This window comes from Primulina huaijiensis, chromosome 13, assembly GCF_012295235.1.
Source record: "Primulina huaijiensis isolate GDHJ02 chromosome 13, ASM1229523v2, whole genome shotgun sequence".
Classification (NCBI taxonomy): Eukaryota; Viridiplantae; Streptophyta; class Magnoliopsida; order Lamiales; family Gesneriaceae; genus Primulina; species Primulina huaijiensis.
In genome coordinates, this window is record NC_133318.1 from 16566704 (window position 1) to 16580517 (window position 13814).

The 13814-nt window shown below is 34.4% G+C and overlaps 1 protein-coding gene across 1 annotated transcript; it reads left to right on the top strand.

Moving 5' to 3' along the window:
- Positions 1–5678: 5678 nt before the first annotated feature.
- Positions 5679–7510, top strand: LOC140991798 (presenilin-like protein At1g08700). Its single transcript, XM_073461966.1, has one exon. It carries the CDS (start codon positions 5914–5916, stop codon positions 7393–7395), a length of 1482 nt encoding a protein of 493 aa, XP_073318067.1. The 5' UTR covers positions 5679–5913; the 3' UTR covers positions 7396–7510.
- The last annotated feature ends 6304 nt before the right edge of the window (positions 7511–13814 follow it).

Below are 13814 nucleotides of genomic sequence, written 5' to 3' on the forward strand. Positions count from 1 at the left end.
ATATATATGTGAACGTGACTGTCTTATTTGGGACATACTCTAAATTTAAAGCCAATCTAGTAGCATTTATCGGGCAAATACATTTTCAAAAATAATTGAGTATTAAAAGAAGAGTAATTTGGAGATAAATCCCTAAACTCAAACTTAAATTTATTCTGACTCCCTAAACCTAAAAAAGTTTGTTTCCACTCCTTAAAGCATTAAAAAAGACAAAAATATCATTATATTGTTAATGATTGATTTTTCATGTGATAAATGGTATCAGAGCCAGGTTAAAATTATTTCAAACATACAAATTTATTATTACATTGTAATTAAATGTTGGAGGAGGAGAATTTTCTCAAATAACATGAATCTGAACCCATGTTCGAGATTAATTATTTGCAGGATTTATTCCAAAATTTTGGAATATTTGAAACAGAAAGATCTAACTAAGGTTAGATATCAAATGGGAACTTATCAGAGTTCTAAGGTAAGCTTATGATTCAAAATAATATGTTCTTAGAAATAGTAATGGATTCTTCTAAACTTTCCTAAGATCTTAGAGAAATTCAAAAGATAGTATAGAATTATGGCAATATTATGTGTCACAAAATATGGAGAAAATCCTTGAAAACAAGGAAGAAAGTCTTGGAATATTAAAGGATATTCAAGAACTTGGAGAATCTTTTGCAAATCTCAAAGTTGTAGATATAAAAATGAACACAATTGGGGGCGAACCACCCACCATAACATGGTCATCTGCTCAGGAACTACCCAGAGAAAGTGTGGGATCTCAGAATATAAATATGAGAGAATCCCAACTATACTTTCATACTGGTGGAAAATCACACCAAGCGGGAACAAGGTGGAGGTGAAATTAAATTTCCTTGCACCAAAAACCCTATGGGAAATCTGTTTTAGAACATATACATCCTTATAAGGTTATGCTTAACTTAGATATATTAGACTTCAAAAAAAGAGAAAATCTCATAGATGATTGGACATCCGCTATGAGAATCACAGCAAGCACACTTGATCTCAATAGAGAATGATTCATTAAACTTTTAGAAATGAGTCTTATGGGATCAGTTAAAATTTCTTAGGACATAACTTCAATAGAAACCAAAGAGTCAGTCATAGCCAGAGAATCGTTTAGCGAGATAGCCGGAAAAATGGTTATCCTTTTTAAAGCACAATTTATTAGTCTTGAATTACATGACATATGTTTAGTGGATGAATATATTATGTTATTCACTAAATATAGATGGAATTCAAGGGTAGAAGAAAATTTAACAATGCAACTTTTCTTTGCTAAAATATCAGGTCCCTGGAGAGAAATGCTAATAAGTGAATATGTCCATGGAAATCTAGATACGTTGGCACGAAGAGCCTCTTTTCTCAAAAGAAAATTGGCATAATAGTGTCATATGGCAGCATTACAAAAGAATTACAAACGATTAAGGGGTATTAACAAACATACTCTTTTGTGTTGTAAAGCAAATGATCTTCCAATAATTATTGGAAGTAAACCACAAAGGCATAAGAAGAAAAATTTAGAACTCGTCCCTATGCCAGAAGTGGAAGAAGTTTTTGGAAACCAAGAACATTATGATCTAGCAAAAGGCCATATTTTACTAATTTGGACAAAGGAGCGGACCATCAAGAAGTAGGACATCATCCCAAGCATCGAGTACATATCGAAGTACGTGAAGAACACCTACGAAGAAAAATTTCAGAAGAGCTCACCGAGCTAATAAAAGTTTAAGGATTGTAATTGCTGAATATGTGGAGCAAGAGGTCATATTTCAACCAACTATCCAGAAAATGAAAAAAGAGGAATAAAATGCTTCGATCGAACACCGATTATTGAAGGGGCAGTTTATTATCAGGATCTTATTCAAGGATACAGGTTTGAGGATATTGCCTCAGACGAAAGTATATATGAAGAAGAAAAAGTCTTAAGTCAGGAATAATCTGATGGAACAGAATCGAAATCCGACTGAAGATGAAGTGTTTCAGCACGAAACACGTGAAGATTTGTCTGATTTCTTTAGCCAGACAATAATATTCCATAACATGGTCCAAAAGATCATGATAGAAAATCCTAGTCTTCAGAGGAAGAATCCAGACAACAATATTCCATAACATGGTCTAAAAGATCATGAGAGAAAATTCTAGTCTTCAGAGGTATCAAGGATTCTCTGCAGGACAGATAGAAAAATTCTTAGGAAATCTTGGCTAGGGGTGGGCATAATTTGGTTAAAATCGAAATAACCGATCGGACCGAAAAATTCGGTTTAAATGGTTCGGTTTTATCGGTTTTTCGGTCGGTTATGATTTCAAAATTAAAGAAATTTGGTTTTTCGGTTCGGTTTACGGTTTTGATCTCAAGAAAATCGAAATAACCAAACCGGCCATATTATATTTAACTATAGGACTTTTTGTATAATTGGCTAATAAATAGGAAAGATCTTTGTTAGTTTCAGTAAGTTTGTATATATTTAAGTTATGCTTCAAGATTGTGATTCATAATCACTATTATGATGAATTTAATGTCATTTGTTTCTAATTTTGCAAAACAGGATTTTGGAGTTTGACAATTGGAAGTTCAAATTATTATTGAAGCTCATATTGTTAAATATATTGAGATTTGAGATGCAAAATCTATGTGCATTTTGGAGTCTTAGAATTGGAATTTAATGACTGTGTATCATTTTATTGAAGACCTACTGTTTGAAATTGTATTTCAAATTGTTATTGAAGCTTAAATTGTTAAGTCATAAGTGTATTGTAACCGTACATGTTCTACTCATCTACTGTCATTGTTTCTTTTACATGAGTTGTATCCGTCAAGCATCAAGTGATGTATAATTTTATTTCTTAACAAAATATTATAAAATCATATATAACCGACCATATAAACCGAACAGTATTACAAAAAAACGGACCGAACCATAATAAAATGTTTTGGTTTTCGACCAGATATATTCAAAACCGAAAATCGAATAACCGAATAAACGAACCGTTATAAAGAAAAACCGAACCGAACCGAACCGACGCCCACCCCTAATCTTGGCCTAAGAAATAGAAAGCATCATCTAATATATAAAATTTCTAGAAAGAAAATGACAATTCCAATGGAACTTACAAGAAATATAATGGAGATGCAGTTAATTCATTCCGAAGAAATTAAGGAAGAATTAAAAAAACTCAAGATAGAAGTAGCACGAACAATGTCCTGGATTCATATCGGAGCAATCTAGATTATGATGAAGGTTACTTTTAAAGAAGGAATAGATTCACCTATCGATATCTTTATATGCGATAAATGAATGGGTAATCTTCAAGATTCAGTACTGGGAACGATCTCAGGAAATCTCTGTGCAGGAAAGATTGAAGGAGTAATTTACCCAAGAATTTCCTACAAATTGAACTACGTTATTGTACACCCTAAAGTAAAAAACGAAACAGGGTTGTGCTAGGTGCTGTTGAAGGAATCTACGTCAGTAACCATCTGTTGCGACTGTGTGGTTAGATTGTAATGAGCAGTCTGTAAAACTTGGTGGATATAACCCGATAGTATTCCGGTCAAAGAGATAAACTGTTCAATTTATTATACGAAAGCATGATGTGCCATTTAAAAAAAAAAATCGATCATTTGAACATGGTATATAGGCTTGAAGCCTTGCATAACCGTATGTCTTTAAGCTATATGCCTTTAAGAACATCCTCGACATGTAAAACAATGTCACGTACCATAATTTGAGGTTTAAGGATATTTTTGAAAATTTTAAAAAATTGGAGAGTTAAAACAAAGATTTGAGGGGATGAGGAGTAAAAAGAAAGTTGAGTATGAAAATATGGATTTATTATAAAGTTGCTCTTAAAAGAATTAAAAATATAAGTATATTTTTTTATAAAATAATTGTAATAACAATAATTTTTATACAATATTCGACGGATTACTTAACATTATTTTTATGGTCGTGACGTAATCATACATAATTTGCTATTAATTTTAATTAATACCAATTATGACTTTATATAATATACTACCGTTAAACACATTTTTGATAGTATCTTTCAATAATATTATCCATGACAACGTCGATCACACATTTTATCAAGGGACAAAAGTGTTGAGATATTGGGGAAATAAATAGAATAACATTGCAACGGAATATCACAAGTAATATCAACAATTGCATAAGATGAACATCAATATATATATTGGTTTACCCAAATGGGCTACGTCCACTCTAAACATATCAAGGAGTGATATCACTTCTTTAATAATAACAAAGAAGACAAGAGAATTGAGAATATAAAGTATTTCACTCATAACACTCTGATTTTAATACTCATTTTCTCTCTACTATTTTTATTCATTCTAAGGATAAAACATTCCTTAAGAACTCTTGCACTAAGTCTTATATTTCACTTCTACACGTGTAATTGTAGATGAGATGATTCTATTTGATATAATTTTGAAATTAAAATGAATGAGTATTTATACGTGAAGTTTAGAGAAGAAAACAAAAAATAATACATCATTGCATGCATAATCAAACCTAATGATTTTTTTACTAATCAACACATGTATTTATAATTCAAAAATAATGTTCTTTGAATTCAAATTTAGTTTGCTTTGAATTCACTGTAATCAACCAAGATTCAAAGCTAGAATTGTCGTCAAAGTTTTCAAGCAGAAACATGCTTTGACGAAATATTTTCACATGTGATTAAGATGTCATCCATCCAGATTGTGCTAGGGTTAGCAGCTGAGCTTGATCTAAAAGTGGAACAAATGGATGTCAAGACCGTATTCTTTCATCGGTTTTTGGATGAATAAATCTATATGAAGCAATCGGATGGGCGTGTAGAGAAGGGGAAAGAAGACCTTCTGTGCAGATTAAAGAATAGTTTGTAACGGTCTCAAATAAACATCAAGACAATAGTATAAGAAGTATGAATAAATAATAACTTTTATTGGATAAAATAAGAGATATTTATGTCTTTTCGCTAAAATATCAAGATAGTTTACTTTGAGATATTGATATATTTTTAGATAGTATGTATATGCTAATTTGTAATTATATTTTATTGAGTAAATAAATAGAATATAATAATAACCGATAAAATTTTAACATAAATGTGTTTAGCTAATGAAAATTTTAATTTCCATTTATTAGATAATATACTACCAACATGTTACTCTCTTCATCTCAACTATACAATTTTCTTTCATTTTTCGACTATCACAAACATATAATCTAATTTCTAAATTCTAACTTTAGTAACATTTTTTTAATAATATATTTTTAATAACTAACTCTTGAAAAGTATTTTAACAATTTTTTGAATGAATTGAATAAAAATAAAATAGAAAAATTGTTTGTAAACTTTTTTTTAATGATTTTTCAAATTTGTATGAAAAAGAAAGCAAACATATATATTTTGGACAAATCTATAGATTTAGATGGTTTCTAAAAAGTGGTAGGCTGACGGTCATTCGTCCCTAATCTCTAAACGCCAACCGACAGCGTATGTGTTTTTCTTCACTATAAAAGTTAATTTTTCTTGTTAATTTTCATATTTTTTTAATATTTTTTCGATATCGAATTCAAACTCAAAATCAATTATATCCACTTTCTTTTCTTCTGATTTATTTTTTTTTTCAGTGAAATTTTATCACAGAATGAGAAATGTATGATAGACTGACTGAATTTCAAACCGCCTAGGCGACTTCTTAATCCGGCAACTTCAGAAGAGTGTAAGAATCGAGGTGTTAGGCGCCTTTTAGAATATATACTATTTACTTTGCTGTTCACACCTTCCAAAATGGAAGTCTGAAACATAGACCTCCCTTTTTTCTTCCACCAGAACGGCGGATCGAAGAGCTTCACAACTCCGTCCTCTCTGCCGCCGGAAATGGATAGCGGCAGCATCTTGGAAACGATCGGACACGAAATCATTGGCGTTATGTCGCCAGTCTCCGTCTGCATGTTCCTTGTGGTCCTCCTAGTCTACACTGTCTACAACCCATCTGCCACTGCATCCACCGGGGACTCCACCTTTCGCACCGCCGCCAATTTAGTCTACCTCGAGTCCCCATCCGATTCCTCGGTCCAAAAACTCGAGGGCGCTATCCTAAACGCCGTCGTTTTCGTCCTCATTATCACCATCGTCACCTTCCTTCTCGTTCTCCTCTTCTACTACCGGTTCACCAAATTTCTCGTGCACTACACACGCTTCTCCGTCTTCATGATCTTCTCATCCATGGGCAGCTCTATATTGATTTCGATCATCCAGCGATTCAACATACCCGTTGACGCGGTCACTTTTTACATTTTGCTGTTTAATTTCACGATCCTGGGCACGATTTCTGTTTTCTCAAATGGGGTTCCGATCATTGTGAAGCAGAGCAATTTGGTGGTGTTGGGTATCATTGTTGCGGCATGGTTCACCCGATTACCCGAATGGACTACTTGGGTTGTGTTGGTTGCATTAGCATTGTATGATTTGGTGGCAGTTTTAGCCCCCGGGGGACCCTTGAAATTGTTGGTTGAGTTAGCCTCGACTAGGGACGAAGAGTTGCCAGCATTGGTATATGAATCGAGGCCAAACGTAGGGCGGAGTCCTGGGGCTCGGGACTCAAGTTTGGGTTTTCTTGCGGCAGCAGCAGAAGGGCTGGAATCGAACGATGAGAATAACAATAGGGGTGCGGTGGAGCTGCAAGTGTTGTTGAGGAACAGCGATAACGAGCGTCATACCGAGACTCGGGAGAGTGAGTACTCGATTGAGATCATGGGAATCGAGAGTACCAATGATGGAAATGACGTTGATGAGGACAGAGAAGATGGAGGGGAGACTTTTCCATGGATCAGAAATGGAGTTTTAAATGCATGTAGTGCTCCGGAAAGGGATCACTCGATGGAGGTCATTTCAACCGAGAGTGATAATCTTGTAGAGATTGAGGAGCGGAGGGAAGATTTAGGTGAGAGTTTTCCTTTAATGGGTGACGGGGTTTCGAGGGAAAGCCAGTCGCCCCTTAATGACACTAGCAGTGGCAATAACATTGATCGTATTAGTAATACTCTCCGAATGAATGGTAGGGATAGGACGGAGAGGATAGAAATGACCGAAAGGGGGATAAAGCTTGGTATGGGGGACTTCATTTTCTATAGTGTGCTTGTTGGAAGAGCGGCTATGTATGATTTGATGACAGTTTACGCATGTTATCTCGCGATCATATCGGGACTAGGGTGTACTCTCATATTGTTGGCTGTTTTTCGTCATGCTTTGCCTGCACTTCCGATTTCGATTACTTTGGGAGTGGTGTTTTACTTCTTGACCAGACTCTTGATGGAGCCATTTGTTGTTGGGGCTTCTACTAATTTGATGATGTTCTAAAATGGCAGTCCTTGCGTATGTTAGTGAAATGGACAAAAAATGTAGCCCGTTTTGATAGATTTCTTGAAAATATGTCATGATTTAGCATGTAATACATGGTCTTGAAGTGAAAGTATTCTTTACACAGTTAACAAAAACTTCATTTCTCTGGCTCCTCTCTCTTTACATGGTCAAAATTAGCTTTAGTTCCGAACGTTGTTGCGTTTAATGATAAAAGACTGCGCATACATTCGTACTACAATCGGCATTTCGACACTAAGGTCTTACGTTAGATTCCCATCAAGTTGCATTTTTGTAAAAATTATTTAGTTACATGTCGGTACAGTTATCGCGATCGAACGGGTAATTTGGGGATTGGGACCAAATATTTAATATGTGATAGTTATCTATATAACACACATGATACTCGGAATATTGTGCAGTTCAAAACATTGGATTCGAGTTATGGGCATCAGTTACATCTTTGATACAACAGCCCTATAGCTTCACAATTTGGAAGCCATTGGCATTCAAGGTCGTTACCACTAATACAGTAGTATATTGAAAACTGTAGATGGATGGTTTTCTATGTATCATTTTTCATCGGATCACAAAATACACTTAAGCTGTGTTTGGATCGATTTCAAATATATATTTTTTGTTTTAGAAAAATAAGACCATAAACTTCAGATTCGTTCATTACATGTTTATATACTATTTAATGTTAATCATGATAGATTTTAAATTTATCCAATAATAAAAACATTAGAAATTCATTCTATTTTGTATAATTAATGTGTAAATAAGTAATGTATGGATTTAAAATTTGATCTAAATTATAACCGAAATTTATGGAATTCAATTCCATATCCTTCAATGCAATCTTAGGATTAAGATCAAAATTTCAGATTTAAAAGTCATGGTCCATGAATTATTTGTCATATAATGCTAACTAAAAATTGCTGTATGTTATAAGCATAAATATGTACATGATTATTTATTATTACATAATGCATAAGCTTTTGAGCAAGTCTCTTGTGAGATGATCTCACGAATTTTTATATGTGAGACGGATCAACCCTACCAATATTCACAATAAAAAGTAAGCATAAAAAGTAATACTTTTTCATGGATGACCCAAATAAGATATTCGACCCACGAAATTGATCCGTGAAATCGTCTCACAAGAGTTTTTGTATAAACTTTTTCTGACGGTATTTCTCAAGAAATTAGCATGGTCGAAGATCCTGAATTTGATACTTTGTAAACAAAAAATATTTTGTTAAATACGTATAATAATTCGGCTGAAAAATGCATAAATTGAAAAAAAAATAATTGAAAGTGGCATAATATAATTTTCTTATATTTTGAGAAAGAGTATGTATCTTGTGAGACGGTCTCACGAATCTTTATCTGTGAGACGGGTAAACTCTACCGATATTCACAATAAAAAGTAATAATCTTAGCATAAAAAGTAATACTCTTTCATGGATTACCCAAATAAGAGATCTGTCTCACAAAATACGACACGTGAGACCGTCTCACACAAGTTTTTGTCTTTGAGAGAAGACACACATTTTTCCGGAATTAAAACCAAAATGCTTGTGACTAAGGTATTGTTTGCAAATATTTTAAAAAATGATTATGAATTTTTCATTTACAAAATTACAAAAACTTTGTAAAGAAAAAATTTTAATCATTTTTTTTAGCATTTACAAACATCACGTAAGTATTTTTCTATTATTTTTTAAAAAAAATATTTGGCTCAAAATCTTTCAAGTTTGCTATTTAAAATAATTCCAAATATATAATTCATTAGTATGTCTTCTCTGATACTGTCTCAATGATCTATATTCGAGAAACGGGTCAATTTGGTCCATATCTTAAATGAAAAGTAATATTTTTTACATAAAAAATAATTTTTTGGACTGAATCGAGTTGGATTTATCTCACAAAATTTGTTGCAATAATCCGCTGAAGAATATATATGAGAACTGTCTTATTTACTTGGAGCAAATTGCTGGCTTATATAAGCCTTACAAAGAGAGAGAAATTCAAACAAACAGAACCGTTATACAACATCTAAGAGTGTGGAAAAATGACAAAAGAAAGAGTCAAATCTTATCTAAATAAATCCTAAATAACTAACTCAAATCCTAACAATTTTGACAACTTCAAATCTAAATTATTCGACAATTCCTCCCCTAAACTGATTTGCAGTAATGCATTCAGTTTACTTCTGGTACTTCTCGCACACCGAGTAGCTCACACAACTTCAGAAACACATCCAGCTTAAGTGATTTTGTCAAATTGTCTGCAACTTGTTTTTTTGTGCCACAATGCTTCAGCTCAACTACTTCATCTCTGGTCAAATCACGCAACAAATGAAACCGTACATCGATGTGTTTGTTGCGCCCATGCATGACTGGATTCTTGGATAGCTTGATGGTAGAAGTATTGTCACACAGAACAGTAGTACACTTGCCTTGAGAATGACCAAGCTTCTCAAGTACTCTCCTCATCCACACCACTTGACAGGCACAAGAAGCAGCTACCACAAACTCTGCTTCAATGGTGGACTGAGTAACCATGGGCTGCTTTTTGTAGGACCATGACACGTCTCCTCTGTTAAATAAAAACACATAACCTGAAGTGCTTTTCCTATCATCCACATCTCCTCCTGCATCACTATCTGTATATGCCTTCAACTCTTCATTACCTTCCTTTCGATAAAAGACTCCCAAGTCCACAGTACCCTTCAAGTATCTTAAAACCCTTTTAGCAGATTGCGGATGCAACTCAGTTGGACTTGCCATGAATCTGCTAATGAGACATACAACATACATCAAGTTTGTCCTTGTCGCAGTTAGATACATAAGACTTCCGACCAATTGTTTAAACGTAGTAGCATTCACCTTGGCCCCATTTTCATCGTCATTAGTATAACACCAGGAACAATGGGATTCTTCACACTATTACTTTTTTCCATACCAAACCTTTCCAACACATCTTTTGCATATTTTTTTTGACTGATATAAATGTCTCCAGAATTTTGTAAAACCTCCACCCCGAGAAAATACTTCATATTTCCCAAATCGGTTATATCAAATTCATCTTGCATAGAATTCTTGAACTTAATAAACATATTCTCATCATTGCGAGTAAACATCAAATCATCAATATATAAGCTAACAATTAAAATTTTACCTCCATCCCCTGTTTTTATGAACAAAGTGTGTTCACAGCTGCATCTCTCTAATCCTTCCTTGACAAATTATGTTTCAATCATACTGTACCATGCACGAGGGGCCTGTTTAAGGCCATACAATGCCTTCTTTAATTTGTACACCTTATGATCATCGCCTTTCTTCTCATAGCCCTGTGGTTGTTCGACAAACAGCGTTTCATTTAACCCTCCATGTAAGAAATCACTTTTGACGTAAAGTTGATATACAATCCAACCATTTCGAGCCGCTACAGCTATTACCATTCGAATTGTATCCCACCTAGCCACATGTGCAAACACTTCAGTATAATCTATGCCATGTTGTTGTGCATACTCTTTTGCCACCAGCTTTACACTTGTCAACCTCACCATTTTCGTTGAGTTTAGTTTTAAAAACCCACTTTACTCCAATCTTTTTTGTTCCTTTAGGTAAATCTGCCAACTCCAAGTTTCATCCATTTCGATTGCTTTTATTTCTAAGTCCATAGCAGCTCTCCACTTGGAACTCTTAATAGCTTCTTCGAAAATATTCGAATCTGGAGTTGCTGTAAATAAAATCAGATTATGCTCAAATTATTCTTCTGATAATTCTCCCCCACTCACATAATCCTCCATCCATAATGGTGCTCTCTTGTTCCTTCTTATTGGTGAGTTTGGTGTGCTTTCTCCTGATTTTGGAGAATTTATTCCTCCTTCTGATGATGATGTCATTTCTTCTTCAGCTTCTTCACTCTGATGATGTTCATCTTTTTCTTCATAACTATCACTCCACTCGAGTACATCAAGTCTTGTTTCTTCATTATTCCTCCCCAATTCAAGCTTTCATTTCCTTCAAACACCACATCTCTACTTACAACTTTCTTTTTGGACACTGGATCATAAAGTCTATATGCTTTAGACTCTTCACTCACCCCTAACAACATGCATTGAAAACTTTTATCATCTATCTTCTTTCTCTTATTGTCTGGTACATGAACATAAGCAATGCATCCAAAAACCCGAAATAGTTATCATTGGGTTTAACCCCGCTCCAAGCTTCTTCAAGGGTCATGTCTTTCACTGCCAACGTAGGACTTCTATTGAGCATATGCACTGCCCAGTTTATTGCTTCAGGCCAGAAACTCTTTGGAACTTGCTTATCAGATAACATACTTCTAACAATATTCATTAAAGTCATGCTCTTGCATTCAACCACTCCGTTTTGTTGGGGAGTGTATGATGCAGTGAAATACCTTCTAATGCCATTAGATTTGCAAAAATCATTGAAATCGAGAGATGTGAACTCTCCACCCCTATCTGTGTGCAGAAAACGGATAAAACCTCTTCTTTCTTTCTCAAAGAGGTTTTTATAATTTTTTGAAGATAGTAAAAGCTTCAGATTTTTCATCAAGAAAAAATGTCCACACTTTGCGATTATAATCGTCAATAAATAATATAAGATACCTCTTCTTACTATTGGAGACAGCTTTGATGAGTCTGCAAATGTCAGCATGTACCAATTATAATCTTTGTGATGCTCTCCACAAGCTTTTATTTGGAATTGCATCTTCGTGTTGCTTTCCCACCATACAACTTGTACATACTTTGGATTGTGTTGTCAATTGTGCTAATCCTCTCACCATTTATTTATGTTGCAAAGTTTTCAAACCATTCAAACTTAGATGCTCATAACTGCGATCCCAAAGGTGAGTGTTGTCTTCAAGAGTTAGCTGGAAACAAGTGAGAGTTGTAGGCATAACTTGTGCATGCAATATGAACATCCTCTTTGCAGACATCTTTGTTTGAATAATGAGGCCTTTCTCGGGATGATATACTCTACATTCTCCCTTATGTATCAAAATAGCTACTCTTCTTTCTTGTAATTGTCCAGTACTTAAAATATTATTTCTTAACTCAGGTTTATGGAAAACATCAGTGATTACATGAGTAATTCCATCAATTTGTAGCCTAATGTTACCTTTTCCCAATACAAAATAGCTACTCTTCTTTCTTGTAATTGTCAAGTACTTAACAAATTATTTCTTAACTCAGGTATATGTAAAACATCAGTGATTACATGAGTAATTCCATCAATTTGTAGCCTAATGTTACCTTTTCCCAATACAGTCATCTTGGAATCATTCCAGAGATTCACAAACTGTTGGAATGCTTCATCAAAATCTGAGAACCACCTTCTATTTCCACACATATGATTGATGCACCCCGAATCAAGGAACAAGACATCTTCTGTCTTAAACTCATTAAGCTCCACATGCGACAACAACAACAGTTCTTCATTCTCCTCAAGTTCCGCATAATTTGCTTCTTTACCCCACTGACGACATTCATATTGGAAGTGTCCTAATTGTTGACAATTATAACACTCAACTGTAGCTTTGTTAAACGTAGGTCTTCCTCTTCCTCTACCGGTGCCTCTTCCTCGAAAAACTCCACGACCACGACTTCTTCCTCTTCCGGTGTATTTATCATCATAAGTTACCTTCAATGCCTGCTCATCTCCTCGATGTCCATTGATTCTCTGCTCATGTACTACCAAGCTACTCTGCAACTCATCAATGGTTAAAGTGTCTAAATTGTTAGACTCCTCGACTGAGCACACAACATAATTGAACTTTGCGGTTAATGATCTCAGAATTTTTTCAATGATTACTACTTGAGTCATGCTTTCACCTTGAATCTTCATCTTATTTGCGATGGAGAGTTTTCGTGCAAAATACTCATCAACACTTTCACCTTCTTTCATTTGTAGAATATCAAACTCCTTCCAAATTAAAGGGCCTGGAGCTGTGCTCTTTTGACTCTTGTGGAACCTTGGTATTTTTGCTTCATAGAGTCCCAAATATCTTTTGCAGTATCTTTATTGAGAATGGTGTCCAAAATATTCCGATCAATAGCTTGAAACAAGTATTTCTTGACCTTCAAGTCTTTTAGCTTTTGGTCAGCAATTGACTTTTTGTTCAGCTTCAGCAAGCTCTATACCTTCGATTGCAGCAGGGATTCCATTCTCCACCAAACCCCAATACTCCTTTGAACAAAGAAAATTTTCCATAAGCATGAACCAATTATCATAATAGCCATCAAACTTAGGAATTGCTGGTTGAACAAAGTTGCTTTCAGTTGCCATACTTCGACCACTCTTTTCTTCTTCTCTGACCTTTTTCTGGTTCACACTCTCTTCTGTTTTTTTTTTTTTTTTTTTTTTTTTTTTTTTTTT

Coding starts and splice junctions, on each gene's coding strand:
- LOC140991798 (XM_073461966.1), top strand. CDS start 5,914: ATGGATAGCGGCAGCATCTTGGAAACGATCGGACACGAAATCATTGGC.